Source organism: Diospyros lotus, chromosome 7 (genome assembly GCF_014633365.1).
Source record: "Diospyros lotus cultivar Yz01 chromosome 7, ASM1463336v1, whole genome shotgun sequence".
Lineage (NCBI taxonomy): Eukaryota > Viridiplantae > Streptophyta > Magnoliopsida > Ericales > Ebenaceae > Diospyros > Diospyros lotus.
The window spans coordinates 17,510,626-17,524,576 of NC_068344.1; the positions used below are offsets into that span (position 1 = coordinate 17,510,626).

Below are 13,951 nucleotides of genomic sequence, written 5' to 3' on the forward strand. Positions count from 1 at the left end.
AACCCCCGAACGCTCAAAAACAAAGGATCAGATATGATCCTCGGGGGGCCTCGAACCCCCGAACGCTCAAAAACAAAGGATCAGATATGATCCTCGGGGGGCCCCGAACCCCCGAACACTCAAAAACAAATGATCACTTATGATCCTCGAACTCTTGACAACTCAAAATCAAAGGGGACCACCCCTAATAATTAAGGAACGACTTCGAGGCTTTGAACCTCGACCACCGAAGACCAAAGGGGACCACCCCTACTAATTAAGGCACCAGTTCGAAGGCTACGAACCTTCGCCAAATGAAGACCAAAGGGGACCACCCCTACTAATTAAGGCACCAGTTCGGAGGCTACGAACCTCCGCCAAATGAAGACCAAAGGGGACCACCCCTACTAATTAAGGCATCAGTTCGGAGGCTATGAAACTCCACCAAATGAAGACCAAAGGGGACCACCCCTACTAATTAAGGTACCAGTTCGGAGGCTACGAACCTCCGCCAAATGAAGACCAAAAGGCATCAGTTCGGAGGTTACGAACCTCCGCCAAATGAAGACCAAAGGGGACCACCCCTACTAATTAAGGCACCAGTTCGGAGGCTACGAACCTCCGCCAAATGAAGACCAAAGGGGACCGCCCCTACTAATTAAGGCGCCAGTTCGGAGGCTACGAACCTCTGCCAGATGAAGACCAAAAGGCATCAGTTCGGAGGCTACGAACCTTCGCCAAACGAAGACTAAAAGGCATCAGTTCGGAGGCTACGAACCTTCGCCAAACGAAGACTAAAAGGCACGCAGCCTCGGCCACTGCAGCTTCGGCCAAACGGCCCCGAAGATAAGGCAAGCGGCCTCGGCCCCTACAGCCTCAGCCAACGGCCTCCGAAGACGAGGCACGCAGCCTCGGCCAGCGGCCCCCAAAGATCAGGCACGCGGCCTCGGCCACTATAGCCTCGGCCAGTGGCCCCCGAAGACAAGGCACACAGCCTCGGCCAGCGGCCTCGAAGATAAGGAAAATTCTCGAACGTCACTATCACCTCGAGCGACCTAATCACCCTTTGCATGGGAAGACTGAAAAGGCACCGGGAGACTTAAGAAGCGAATTCAACATCCGAGACTGCTAACCCAAATTTTTAGCAGAATTTTTTTACAGAGGCTCAGAAAAACAGTGACAACTACTCCTTCAGCTGCCCAACCTCCTTACTCGATCAGCTCAAGGAGTGGGGGGCAAGTGATGAGGGAATATTTACAGGGGGCAATTTTACTGTACTACCCCTGGGAGATTACCATTAACTCGGAGCCATGTGTGCCAGTAAAGACCAATATGCGATCGCCACGTGTCAAGACTTAGGAGCTACGCTTATCTTTATAATCTTTATTATGATTTTGAACTGGAAAGAGATAAAGAAGAAGATTAAGTCAACCAATGATATCTTTAAATATCCCAAGAATTATCTCTATTAGGGAAGATTATCTTTTCTCCCCATGGAAAGGGGATCAACCTCCCATTTTGAAATATATCTTATCTCCTAAGGGAAAGGCCACGGGACATCTATAAATAGAGGACAGGCTCTACAGGTATGGGATCTGACTCTGAAGGGATTCATATATTATTTTTCCATTACTATTATACTCCTCAAAAACCCTATGAACTGACTTGAGCGTCGGAGGGATCACGGGGAGCAAATCCCTACCCCTTTTGCAGGTACTTGGTCTGAGACAGAAGAAGGTGATCGGCTCCGCATCATCAGATATAATAATTTGAGTTTAATTAATTTAATGAAATAAATTATATCACGTACAATTCAGCATTGTATATATATATATAATTCATGTATACATATATACATATACAATTTATATATATGCACTGTTTATATATACAGTTTATTTATAAAATTTTGATGTAAAATAATTTTGAATATTTTAACTATGTTATGTTTTTTTAAAATTTAATAAGATTATTATATGAGAAATATTTTAGACAATAATAAGAATATAATAAATTTAAATTCTTTAAATTTTTATATAAAAGTATTGATAAAATTGGCTATTGGCTATTGATACGAAACTTGGCTACGATGGCCAGGGGAATCCTAGCAAACGAACGAATCCACGTCCGATGAAACACAAAGGCACGGATATATATATATATATATATGTCTGTATAAAATGATGATACTGTCAGAGAGTTCGTTCGATCCAGCTATCTCCTTGGGATTACACTGATCTTCTGATTTTTAGTTAATTCCCGGATCTTGGGGTTTGGGTTTCTCTTGTACAAGTATTAGCAATTGTTAGATGCAGCAGAGTTAACGACACCCAACCGGACTCACCGGCCGAACAATAGAGACCCAACTCGGAATTGCTTCGAATTCCTCATACCAGAGCAATCTTCTTGGCGATTATCAAGTTTGAACAAGGTCCTTTCTGTGTATCTTGTACTTTGCTTCAAGAACAACATGGGTTTTGGCTTATCTGCCCTGATCGGCATAAAGGCAACAGTTCTCTTCTTGGCATTTGCTTATCTCAGAAGCCTTGGCTTCAAATTCTTGCCACTGCCCTTGTTATATGCATCTTTGGTGTCTATGTTGGTTTCAATTGCTGCTCATCCTTCAATTAATCTTCCCATGCTTTTGGCTAAGAACTCAGACGGGACGTTTCCCATTTGGTCACTGATCATCTTCAGTCCATATCTGTATTTTGTCCGGCTTTTCTCGGCATTGCGAAGATTGGTGAGTGGAGAGGCTCCTTACAGTGAAGTTTACGAGGGTTTGTTTGTTGGAGGATGGCCTTATTCACCTGAAAAATTGCCTCCGGGTAAACCTGCTATTATTGATTGCACTTGTGAATTGCCAAGGAAGTTTGAAGTATCAGGAGGGCATTCGTATTTGTGCATTCCTACTTGGGATACGGGCGCACCGCAGCCGGGCGAAATTGAATCCGCGGTTCAGTGGGCTTGTAGGAAGAGAGCTCAGAAGATACCAATCTTTTGTCACTGTGCATATGGTATGATTTGAACTTTCTCCTAGTTTCTTGTTTTAAGATTTAAGGGAACTTGGTTTTCAAGTACTTGTTTCTGATCCTTGTGTTTATATGCTCTATCCGAATTTCTTGATAGATTATTTAATTTGGTAATATGTAGTATATCCGTCAGTGAAAATTTTTCTCTAGGTGAATGCATTACTGGCCCTTTGAGGAAGGCCATGGAGAAGCCTAAATCTGGTCCATGTCTAATCACTAAATAAAGTTGGATGGTTATTCTTGCATACTTCATTAAACCCTAAGGACTGATGATGATGCAACGCATGAAATCAGCCTTGTGAATCAGCACTGTTGCACAGCTTATGCTTCTATAGCCGTAGCCCTTGTTTCTTGTCCTAGTTTGGCTGTTACTCTAGTGACAGAAGCACTGTTTGCTTTGGTTTTGCTTAGGCTAGTTCATTCTAAATGGCATGTTCAGCGGCTCTTGGGGTAGTAGTTTCAATATGGCGATAGGTAGCCCTTTTCTACCCTTGAAATGCTTCCACTCTACTCTCAATGTAGCCCTTTATGTGAATCATAACTGAAATATTGCATCGAAGTTGGTATGTTCAAATCCAGGAGTATATTTCAAATCAAATCATATGGGTGTTTAAGTTAAGAACATCTATCTTTGCATTTTGATGCAACATATTAGTTTGGTTGTTGTCCCTGACCTTGTACCTTTTAATTGGGGAATAGACAAAGTGAATAATGTGACATAAGGCCTTTGGAGGGAAAGACGTAGAGAGTGAAACAACACCAAGGAAGCAGAGAGAATTTGGTCAGAGTAACAATATCTCACTACATGTCGTCTCCCACTATCCTTGTAGTTGTATGGGATTGCTAAGTCTTGTTCCAGCCATAATCCAGAGTGAGTAGAAGTCATTTGACAAGAGGTAGCATTCTAAGGTTGTCTTTATCTCTGTGAGAAAAGATGTTTGCAACCAAGAACAATAAACTAGACATTTCAGGGAATATGGGGCTAACCGTAGGCACTCAAAATATCATAGAATAGATTTTCAAGAGATTATGGCCTCAATTCAAAACACTCAAAACCAGCCTGACATGTGTCCTTAATTCCTCTCTCAACTTGGTTAGAGGGTAGTCTCTTGAGCAAAGGAGAGAAGGAGTCATCAGCTCTTACCACCAATCCATAAGATCCCAAATAACCTTGTGCTATAGATCCTTTGCATTCTTCCACTAGGGGCTTTGTTTTTTCGTGGGATGTAGCCTTGCTGGCTGAGTCATCACCAGGATGACATCGAGGAAGTTAATGTGCCAAAACCTTTCTTGGCAATAGATCTAGAATTGCCTAGAAATGTCGTGCAAAAGGCTTGTCATGTTAGGGTTGCAGCTCACCTGTGTTACAAAATTCTTTTACATCTCGAGGGAGAATGTGTTCTCCCTGGCCTGAGTAATAGCAAAGTTAGGTTTCAATCAGTCATTCAGGTGGGATTTTGATTTGCACATCCAAGGCATGTGCTCATGGCTATTTTCAATTGTACTAATAATGTTAAAGCCAACATGATCAGGCTCATTTCTCCATATTACGTTATTAACTTAAATGTCTTTCCTTACTATTTCATCCAAACTGTTTGTGCCTCCCTATTATCTATAAAGTGTTCTCAGGTTTAAGTTCATTCCTTGATGCACCATGGGGTATTTTTGTCACATGATCAACACTTGTGTGCTAGTTCTATCTTATTGCTACTACATTCTGGTGTATGTTCAGCTCTACAAAGTTCGTCATTTTACCAATGTTCCAAGCCATGCCACTTCCTCTCTCTTTTTTTTTTTTTTTTTTTTTCTGTTTTGCTGTTTGCATCCTAGATGTTGGGACAATATGAGACAAATTTGTCCTGTTACTTTGAATTGTGTCTTATAAAATATATATAGCAACTCACAGAGTAGTTTTATGGACTTCAATTTTTCTCTCTTTAAATCTTCTTGTGGCACCTCTTTATGCAATCCAGATTCCAGACCATTTTTTATTTATTGAGTCTCACCCCTTAATGCAGTTAAACATCAACTATCCTTTTTACTATGATATTCCTTGTTGTCACTCCTACTTTTGAAATTACATTGGGCATGTTTTGTCTCAGTCTTGCCGCTCCAAAAATTTTACTCCTGAAGCATATCTTTTTAGTTGACATTATCAAGGTAGTGCAGATTTTGTACAATCTGTTTGGTCATTGGTGTGGAGCCTAAAAAGAACTGGATGTTTCTGTTTGTGCAAGTACAATCTAGTAAAAAGAAAATTTAGATTAATGCAACACTATTTTGGAAAGTAGAAGTTTCCAGCATGCAATTTTAATTTTGTTTGGTCATGAGTTCTTGTTTTATTCTTATCTTGGATTAATTAGTCTCTAGAGGAGTGCCAAATGTGCTGGAATTGTCCTTATTTTAGGAATTTCTATTTTATTTAGTTTCCCTCAAAGTTTATCTCTGATATTCAAGAATTTTATCCCAATAGGGGTCTTTTATTTGGTAGCAATCTTCTCCCCCTTGCCCCTATGATTAAATATTATTAAAAAGAGATCAATTTAAAGGGGTGAACCCCATAAAAAAGAGGAGGAAGCAAATAGAAACCATATTTTACATATCTACAACAAAAATAGTTCATCTAAAATTTGCATTAATGGTTGTATACAAAATGGGTCTTCCTCTCATAAGCAAAAAAAATAGGAAAACAACCATGGTTCACTTCAACCAATGCATCAAAGCCAGCAGCTTCAAAATCTCTCTCTCTCTCTCTCTGTGTGTCTTGTTCTCTGATACCAAATGCCCTGTAGGGGTGTCCATATTGTATGAGGGTCCCTGTTTTATAATTTTTTTTTTTTGGGGGGTTGGGGAGGGAGGATTGTCTTTGTACCCAACCTTAACCTTACTTTGCCAAGAGGATGTTTTCATAACTCAAACCTATGACATTCCAGTCACGAAAATAGCAGCAATTTTATCATTGCTACCAAGACTGAACTCAAACCCATGACATCCCGCTCACAAAGAAGCAACCTTATCAATGCTACCAGGACTTGACCTCACACCAAAAGCTCCATATTGTCCAAAAAAGAAATTGCAATCCAAATGCATTTTAATAATAAGGTTCGAGCTAAGCCTGATCAAAAGTGGACGAAGGTTTATTGTTGGAATTTTAGAGACATTGGTAGCTATCAAGTTAACGAACAAAGCTGAAAAAAAACATGAATGTGAAAGGTTGTAATCTCATTTTATTTATTCATATCATCATGCCTTTAAATAGGCAATACATGTCAATTGAATAACAAGAAAATAAGATTTATTGTTGGATTTAAATTTAAAAAACGAAATTATCTCAACCCACTAAATCAATAAACAGAATTTTGATCCAATCAATCCACTAAATCAGTAAACAGATTTTTGACCCAATCAACCCACTAAATCAGCAATTTTGAATCAATATTCAACATTCCTCCTTGATTCAAAGTTGCAAAACTTCAACTTTGTATGGAGCACTTCTCTCCAAATTTCCTCCCAATTGTGAAGCACTTCTCTTCACTTCTTGATGCACTTCTCATCACAATCAATACTTCCTTCAAATGTTGAAAAAAAAACAATTCAATTTCAAGGAGCACTTCTCTCCAAAAAATTCTTCTTGGTGCACTTCTCACCAACTAAAAGAACGTTTCCTCTTCGATTGTTGTAGTATTGTTGCCAAGCGAAGGTATCTCTCTTTCACTTTCGACCCACTGCCATAAACTGAGACCTCTCAAATGAGCTTTCATTTTGGCCGCCCATACTTGATAATTTTCTCCATAAAAAACTGGTAGTGAAAGAGATGATGTGTTGGTGGAAGCCATAGAAATAAAAAAGGCGTTGATGGGTTCTCTCTCACAGACCCCTTAAGATCATTGAATGCTCTGATACCACTGTTGGAATTTTAGAGACATTGGTAGCTATCAAGTTAACGAACAAAAGCTGAAAAAAAACATGAATGTGAAAGGTTGTAATCTCATTTTATTTATTCATATCATCATGCCTTTAAATAGGCAATACATGTCAATTGAATAACAAGAAAATAAGATTTATTGTTGGATTTAAATTTAAAAAACGAAATTATCTCAACCCACTAAATCAATAAACAGAATTTTGATCCAATCAATCCACTAAATCAGTAAACAGATTTTTGACCCAATCAACCCACTAAATCAGCAATTTTGAATCAATATTCAACATTTATTACTGATCCCAATTTCATTCAATGCACAAAAATCAACATTACCTACAAGATAGCCAATAAAGTCATTGAATTTAGGTGATTATGTGATTAGGACTTAGATTATATGGTAAAATCTAACTGCTAAGCATATTAACTAAGATTGTTTTTGATAGAATTTTAAAAGATGGCCTATTCATGTAATCCAAGACTAGGGTTTTGAAGACGAATGCAAGTTAAATATTTTGAAAGAGCTTTGAGCTCTGTCTCCCCCTTCTTCCTCCTCTCTTCATGCTTTCTTCTCTGTATTTTTCTTCTCTTGTTAGATTTCCCCGGTTTGTGCTTCTTTCTTCTCTTATCCTTTTCCTTCTCCTTCTACTGCTGCCCAGATCTTTCCTCTCTTTTCTCTTTCTTTCTTCTCCTGTACAGGTTCTATATTGTTTGTCACCATCTTTACTTCCCTTCTACTTTCTTCTACTTGTCTATTGCTTGCTGGAACTCTTCTTGAAGCTATTTTCTTTCTTGTTTCTTTTTTTTTTTTTTTCAATTTTCTGCATCTAGCGTTGCTTCTTACATATTTGTGCATCTCTCTCTCTTGGTTCTTCTCTATTTCTAAGGCTCTGGGCTCTACTCTCAGTTTTATTCTACAAGTGTTATTTTTCAGCTACACCAATACCTTGTGCCATTTTATGGGCAATGATGGAAAAGATAATCCATGGCTTCCCTCATCTTTTTGCACATAAATCATAAGTGAATCATCATTTCTCTCCTCATTAGAAGTAAGAATGCCATGGAGGCAGTCTAAACACTGAATGCCATCTTGGGGAAGCCCTCAATCTCCCTACAACCTTTTAAAGAAAGCATACCTCAGGTATTGCACAGCACCATATAATGCGTCTACGAAAAAGTGTTCCCCTCCTAATGGGCATTATGCCCCATCTCTCTCTCTCTCTCTTTCTCCCAGACAAAGGATGACTTTGGAGCATACCATAAAATCCTGTAATGGTTAATGATTTAATCCTACAAATCATGTCTGTGTTACGCAAGACAAACAATTCAAGCTAAGGAAAGAGCAAAACAGTTGGCTTACCTTGGCTGACTTATCTCTTGTTAATTGGGAAACCATCAGCCAGAGAGGTCTATCACCACATAACCATCTAACTAGTATTGAATCCACAAACCATTATCCCCTTGAAACTCTTTATCACTATCTTGTCATTTTAAATAATTTGCTAAATTAATCCTACCAATTATTTTTGGAAACTATCTATTCTGTTGGCTTTTAGATCTTTTAAGGTTTCTATCAAACGGTGGAACTTTTAGGATTCTTTTCTTATTATTATTAATTTTTAAGACTTGGAATTTGTATATATGCTCTCTTGTTTTTTATTTATTTAAAGTTGGATTTAAGTTCTTTCTGTTAAAGAATGTCACTGGAACTCTTCTGTTTTCTTGACTTTGAATCTCAAGTAGTAATTGCGTTTCCTCTTCATTAATGTTAATAATCAACTAGGGATTTTCCTAAAGAGGCAACTATAGTAGGGCTCATGGAGCTCCTCAAATTTAACTAGCTACAAATAGTCACTACCCAGTTACATAGTTTGGTTCAAATCAGGGATCCACAAATTGTAGATTTTGCTCAAGAAAAGGGCTAGTAGTCAAGAGCTCATGGTCGATGAGTCCCTCAAGGTTTTGGGGTCCTCTTTTGATACTTCTATTTGAATATAATTATTGCTGCAAAGTTGTTATTGCCCTTGGGAAACCTGGCAAAAACATGCAATCAGACAGGACTTGAGACATCTAGGTAAGTGACTGAATAAGAGAAAGAAACTACTTGCATAGGATGATCCCATCCACAAAGAGAGATTTCTTTATACCCTTGTACGGGGAGCTTGTCTTGTGTTAGATTTGATTCTTGGATGGACTGCTCTGAACCTTCCTAGTGTGGACTGCATTATTTATAGTGAGTTGTACTAGTAATTACCCAGAATACTCTTTTCTCTTCAATGTTCTAGGCCTTTATTTAACCCTACTTGTATTTTATTAACTACAACAAAACAGAAGCAAATTGTGTACAACATATTATGAAACACCCCTCTTTAGAGCGTATTTCCATGTCATAATTTGTGGATTTTTTTTTTGAAAATGCTTTTCTTTTTTTTGAAAACGTTTCTCGTGAAGACCCTTCACCAACCTTACGAATTACATCTTACTTTCAAAACCTGCATTCGCCCAACCTTCAATTTTCATTATTTATTTTTCTCAAATTCACTAGAGATTATTCTCCTAAGCGACGCTTAAGGAGGTTTACCTCTAGTGCCCTCGCCTTTCCACCTAAACTTTTGTGCTTGGTTTAGTTTATCAAGGCAAGGTCTTTGTGTGTGCACTCATTTTCATGGACCGAACCTAATTTTATTTGTAACTTGTAGTAAGGAGTCTAAATTTTTTATTCGTTCTGAAATATCGAACTTAAAAGAAAAAAAGAGACTTTTCGAGTGTCCCAACCAAAAATCTTTAGAAACCTTTATAATAAATTTTTAAGTTACTGCAATTTAAGATATGAACATAAAAGTCGTCCATTTCCACCAAAACGAAATGACATCTTAAATGAAAACTTAGTTTGTACAATAAGTTTAGCATGCTTGATACATTTTGATATTACCAAAATAAAACCTATATATGCTTCTAGTTCATCACATAAAAACATGCATAGCATCTACAACATATGGCATGCCACAAAAAAAAAGTAAAATAAAATAATGAAGCTTTCAAACTATGCTTCAAGAACTTCATTTCCCTTTAAACTGCTTGTCTCACCTGGAATATTTGAATATTTTAGGGGATAAACCCAAGTTAGAAGATGAACTTCCTAAGTAAAGAATCCTCAAAAATAAAACATTTATATAAAATGTGTGCATAGAAGAAAATGCAAGTTTCTATTCTGCGATGCCCTTTGTGACAATGTCGACATGCTTCCAAGAGTTTTCTCAACCGACGCCCTAAGTGTCTCTTGAAAGTGTCAAATCCTATATCTGACAGGAATTTTCTGCTATTTGAGAGAGAATTAGGCAGGAATTTGACAGGGAAGGGTGAGAATTAGAGAATTGAGCGGGAAAATCCGAGAGAAGAGAGAGAGAGAGAGAGAGAGAATTGAGGAGGGAAATGAACTGATTCAATATTATTTCCATGAGTTTCAAATGGCTGGGTCAGTTCTTTTTATATTGCCTTAGCTTGGATATGGCGCCAAAAATGGTTTCCAAATCTTCTAGAATCAGTACAACTTGCATTACTAGAACATTCCTCCAGTAAGCTAATTTCCCTTTGTAGACTCCGGCAATCAGTGGCTTTCTTAGTTTTGCTAATAAATTATTCATGTTAGGCTCATAACTCATTCAAAAACCTAGAATACAGTGTACTAGAAGAAACAGCACTGCAACACTGAATCAGTTTTCTCACCAAGTGTGATATTTAACTTGAACTGCCAAAGACTATTGTTTATCTACTGTTTGTTTAATGGGAATAATAAGCCGCAATTTGGGTGGCCGATTAGTTATTGTAACGTAGGAACTGCCTCAGCCTGATGATGTTGCAGGACAGAGCTTGAACTCAAATGTCAAATACTGAGCCCAAAAATATGCTGAGTTAGCTGCAATTTTTCCCCAAAGAGGAGTCGTAGACTGCTGGCGTCATCAAAAATGTTAAATTCCCTTTGGGCTGGCTGATTCAGAAAGTTTGACATATAACTTGTGTCAATTTCAGCATCTGATTGTTGCAAGACTACTATCACCACCTTTGAATTCATTTTTAATTTCCCTGGACATAAATTTTGAATTGAAAAGCCACAGTGCCACTTAACCGAAGAGCAACTGGAAACCTTTTATTGACCAGGGATCTAGAAGGATGTGAGTTGCAAAGGCAATTGTTATCCTTGAAATTTTGCTATTTTATTTATTGGGTTTTCTATTTAAGGTTTCTAGCCACTTGGGAGTTTTTGGAGTTCTTTTCTCGTTCTTTTTTTTTTTTTTTTTTTTTTGGTTTTTTATATGTGAATTTGGTCTTCCAACTACATTGATCCACAAAATGCTTGCTCCAGGTCATGGACGAAGTGTTGCTGTGATGTGTGCCCTGTTAGTATCTCTAAATGTGGCAGAAGATTGGAAGAATGCCGAGAAGATAATTCGAGAAAAGCGGCCCTACATTCGAATGAATGGTCTGCACCATAAAGCCCTGGATGAATGGTCAAAGCACCGGTTATCTACTCCAAAAAGGAAGCAAGAAACTGGTTTGAGTTCTGTAATTTTATCTAGTGCCTCCGGATCTAAATGAGCTAAGCTAGGTCGAAAATATTAAGTTACTATTTTTCACTTCAATTTGCTAGTAGTTCTTATCCTCATGTTTATCACTATTAGGATGAATTTTATTGACATTTATCCAGAACGAGGATCATATATTCATGTTGTTGACATTATGTTTTTTGTTAATTGATTTAGAAAGAGGATCCTGTTGTCCTCTCATTATCATATTATGTTGCCAAGATTTCAATGGTAGTAACAAGTGACTAGAAGGTTATGGGATCGAGTTTGAAAACAATCTCCTTACAAAGCAAGGGTAAAGGCTCATATGAAAATGACCCTCTCTTGACACTCGCAAAACAGAGAGTATCAAGCACTTTTGTGGTTGACTATACTTTGGTAATCTTACCTGCATGTTGGTATCAATGTTCTGGCACAGCCTCACTAGCAGAGTAGCTTTAGTACATTGGGATGAAATAAGAACATTGTGAATCAACTCACTGAAGGATTCTCCACCGCCACAATGTCCTTTAGAGTTTGGATTGATAAATATAAATTCAGATCTGTTCAAGAATAGAAGCACCAAGGGAGTGGAGAATCAGAATAGCCACATTCTTTATCGAGTGAAGTAAGAAAATTTGGGGCACAATGTCAAGGTTGAGGGCACTGCTATCGTACCTCTTGCGCACTGGTACCCAAGGGGTGCAGAAAATTTGGGGCACAATGTCAAGGTTGAGGGCACTGCTACTGTACATCTTGCGTTCTGGTACACAAGGGGTGGAGTGAAACACGAAGAGATACGATGCAAAAAACAAAAGGGGTGCGATGCAATTCGTAGGTGAAGGGTCCCAATGCCCTTTGAGAGCACAGTAAGAAGGAAACAACCCAGCTATATATGGAGCCAAATTTGCATTTTCAAAATGATCCAAAACTCAAAAATGTTCTCAAATGTTTCTTAAACTTTAATATGATTTATACCAGCACTTCTTGGAGACGTTCAAGAAATTGACTCTTTGAGAAGACCTTTAAAAATCATGTTTCTTATAATGGTTACTGTTCTCTCCAACAATAGATAGTGTGCAATTTTTCTTCCAAGTATCTGAATCTTATTTATCACAAGTGTTTCAAATGCACTCCATATGAACAATAAACCTACATAAATAGATATAAGACCAATTTTATTGCATAGGACAAAAGGTCATTCATTAAAGCATCATGTCCATAGCACAAAATCTTTTTAGATAATTGATTTAAAATATTTAAATTGATTTTTTTTTCTTAAAATGATTAATCTTTCAAGTTTATTATAACATCACCCACACTTATATTTTTACTGAATTTGCATTCTATAAATAAACTCTTCATAAACCTTAACTTCGCTTTAAAAACTGCATTTTCTTGGTTATGACATCTGTATAAAGTTTTATAGCAAGATCTCTTAAATTTTGTTTTCTCTTGTACCTCATTCTACCACCAAGACTGTTTTTCATTTGGGATTTTTTTTTTTGTAATTCTCCTACAACCATTTTGTCATATTTCAAATAGAATAAGTCATTTCACTCAACATTATGTTGGTCTTCCGTTCTAGAGTCCATCTCTTCTCTGGCATTTTTTCCTTGAAAATGGGTTGTTTTTCACCTTTTAAATCTCAATATAGTTTGATAGAAAACTCTTAAGCATGACATATATTATAATAGACTTACAAAAAATACGATTAAAAGTAAAGATAAATCCATGTAATCACCTCCAAGAGAATAAGGCTCAGTGTGTTACCATTGCAAAGCAAAAAATGAAAAAATTTAAAAGATAACAACAACATTAATGATGCAAATTCTAATTACAAATGTCAAAAATGTTATAATTGTTTTTAAGGGTAGTATGGGCCAGGACTCATTCCTAGTTTGATAATTGGTGTTAGCTATAGGCCTTTCTGTGATTTATTCCCTAATCTTTCCATGTCAACTAGAACAAAGTATTGCAATTAGGGATTGTTTTTTTGTTCCATTTAGATGTAGGGAAATTTGTGTATGGTCTCATCATGTAAAGGGGCTTTTTTTTTTTTTTCATTTGGTATTCCTTATCTTGTTGTCAATAAGTTCGTGTTTCTTTTTTCTAGGCCATTTCAATGGAAACAAATTAATCAGGCTTTAGTCTATTAGCCCTTACGGATTCATGCATAACATATGGACCAAGTAAGGCTCCATCCAAAAGTAGAAGTCATAACCTTAAGAGTTAGCATGCAAGCTAGCACTTCTTTTTAATTTCTATGCTTCTCTTAATTATCAACACACTAGGAAAGTAATGCCATTGAAGCAACAATCGTATTTAGTTAGTGTAGTAAATTCGAGTTGTGTATTTGGGTCGATCCACTCATAACGTGCTCCGAATTTAGCTCCAAATTCAGATCTAGACCTTAATATAGATCTAGATCTATAATCGAATCTTCACTGGGTACA

General features: G+C 37.4%; 2 protein-coding genes across 2 annotated transcripts in view; both read left to right on the plus strand.

Annotated features, from left to right (window-relative positions):
• Positions 1-2,060: 2,060 nt before the first annotated feature.
• On the plus strand, positions 2,061-11,717 carry LOC127806420 (uncharacterized). The gene is made up of 2 exons (XM_052343705.1): positions 2,061-2,996; positions 11,297-11,717. The coding sequence occupies exons 1-2, from the start codon at positions 2,450-2,452 to the stop codon at positions 11,527-11,529; spliced, it is 780 nt and encodes a 259-aa protein (XP_052199665.1). The 5' UTR covers positions 2,061-2,449; the 3' UTR covers positions 11,530-11,717.
• LOC127806421 (ferredoxin, root R-B2-like) overlaps positions 4,780-13,951 on the plus strand; it is a 52,968-nt gene continuing 43,796 nt past the window's right edge. Inside the window, exon 1 of the mRNA XM_052343706.1 lies at positions 4,780-4,798. The gene's annotated coding sequence lies outside the window, so the exon portion shown is untranslated. The remainder of the gene's footprint in view (positions 4,799-13,951) is intronic.

Coding starts and splice junctions, on each gene's coding strand:
- LOC127806420 (XM_052343705.1), top strand. CDS start 2,450: ATGGGTTTTGGCTTATCTGCCCTGATCGGCATAAAGGCAACAGTTCTC. Junction 2,997..11,296: donor CTTTTGTCACTGTGCATATG/GTATGATTTGAA, acceptor TGCTTGCTCCAG/GTCATGGACGAAGTGTTGCT.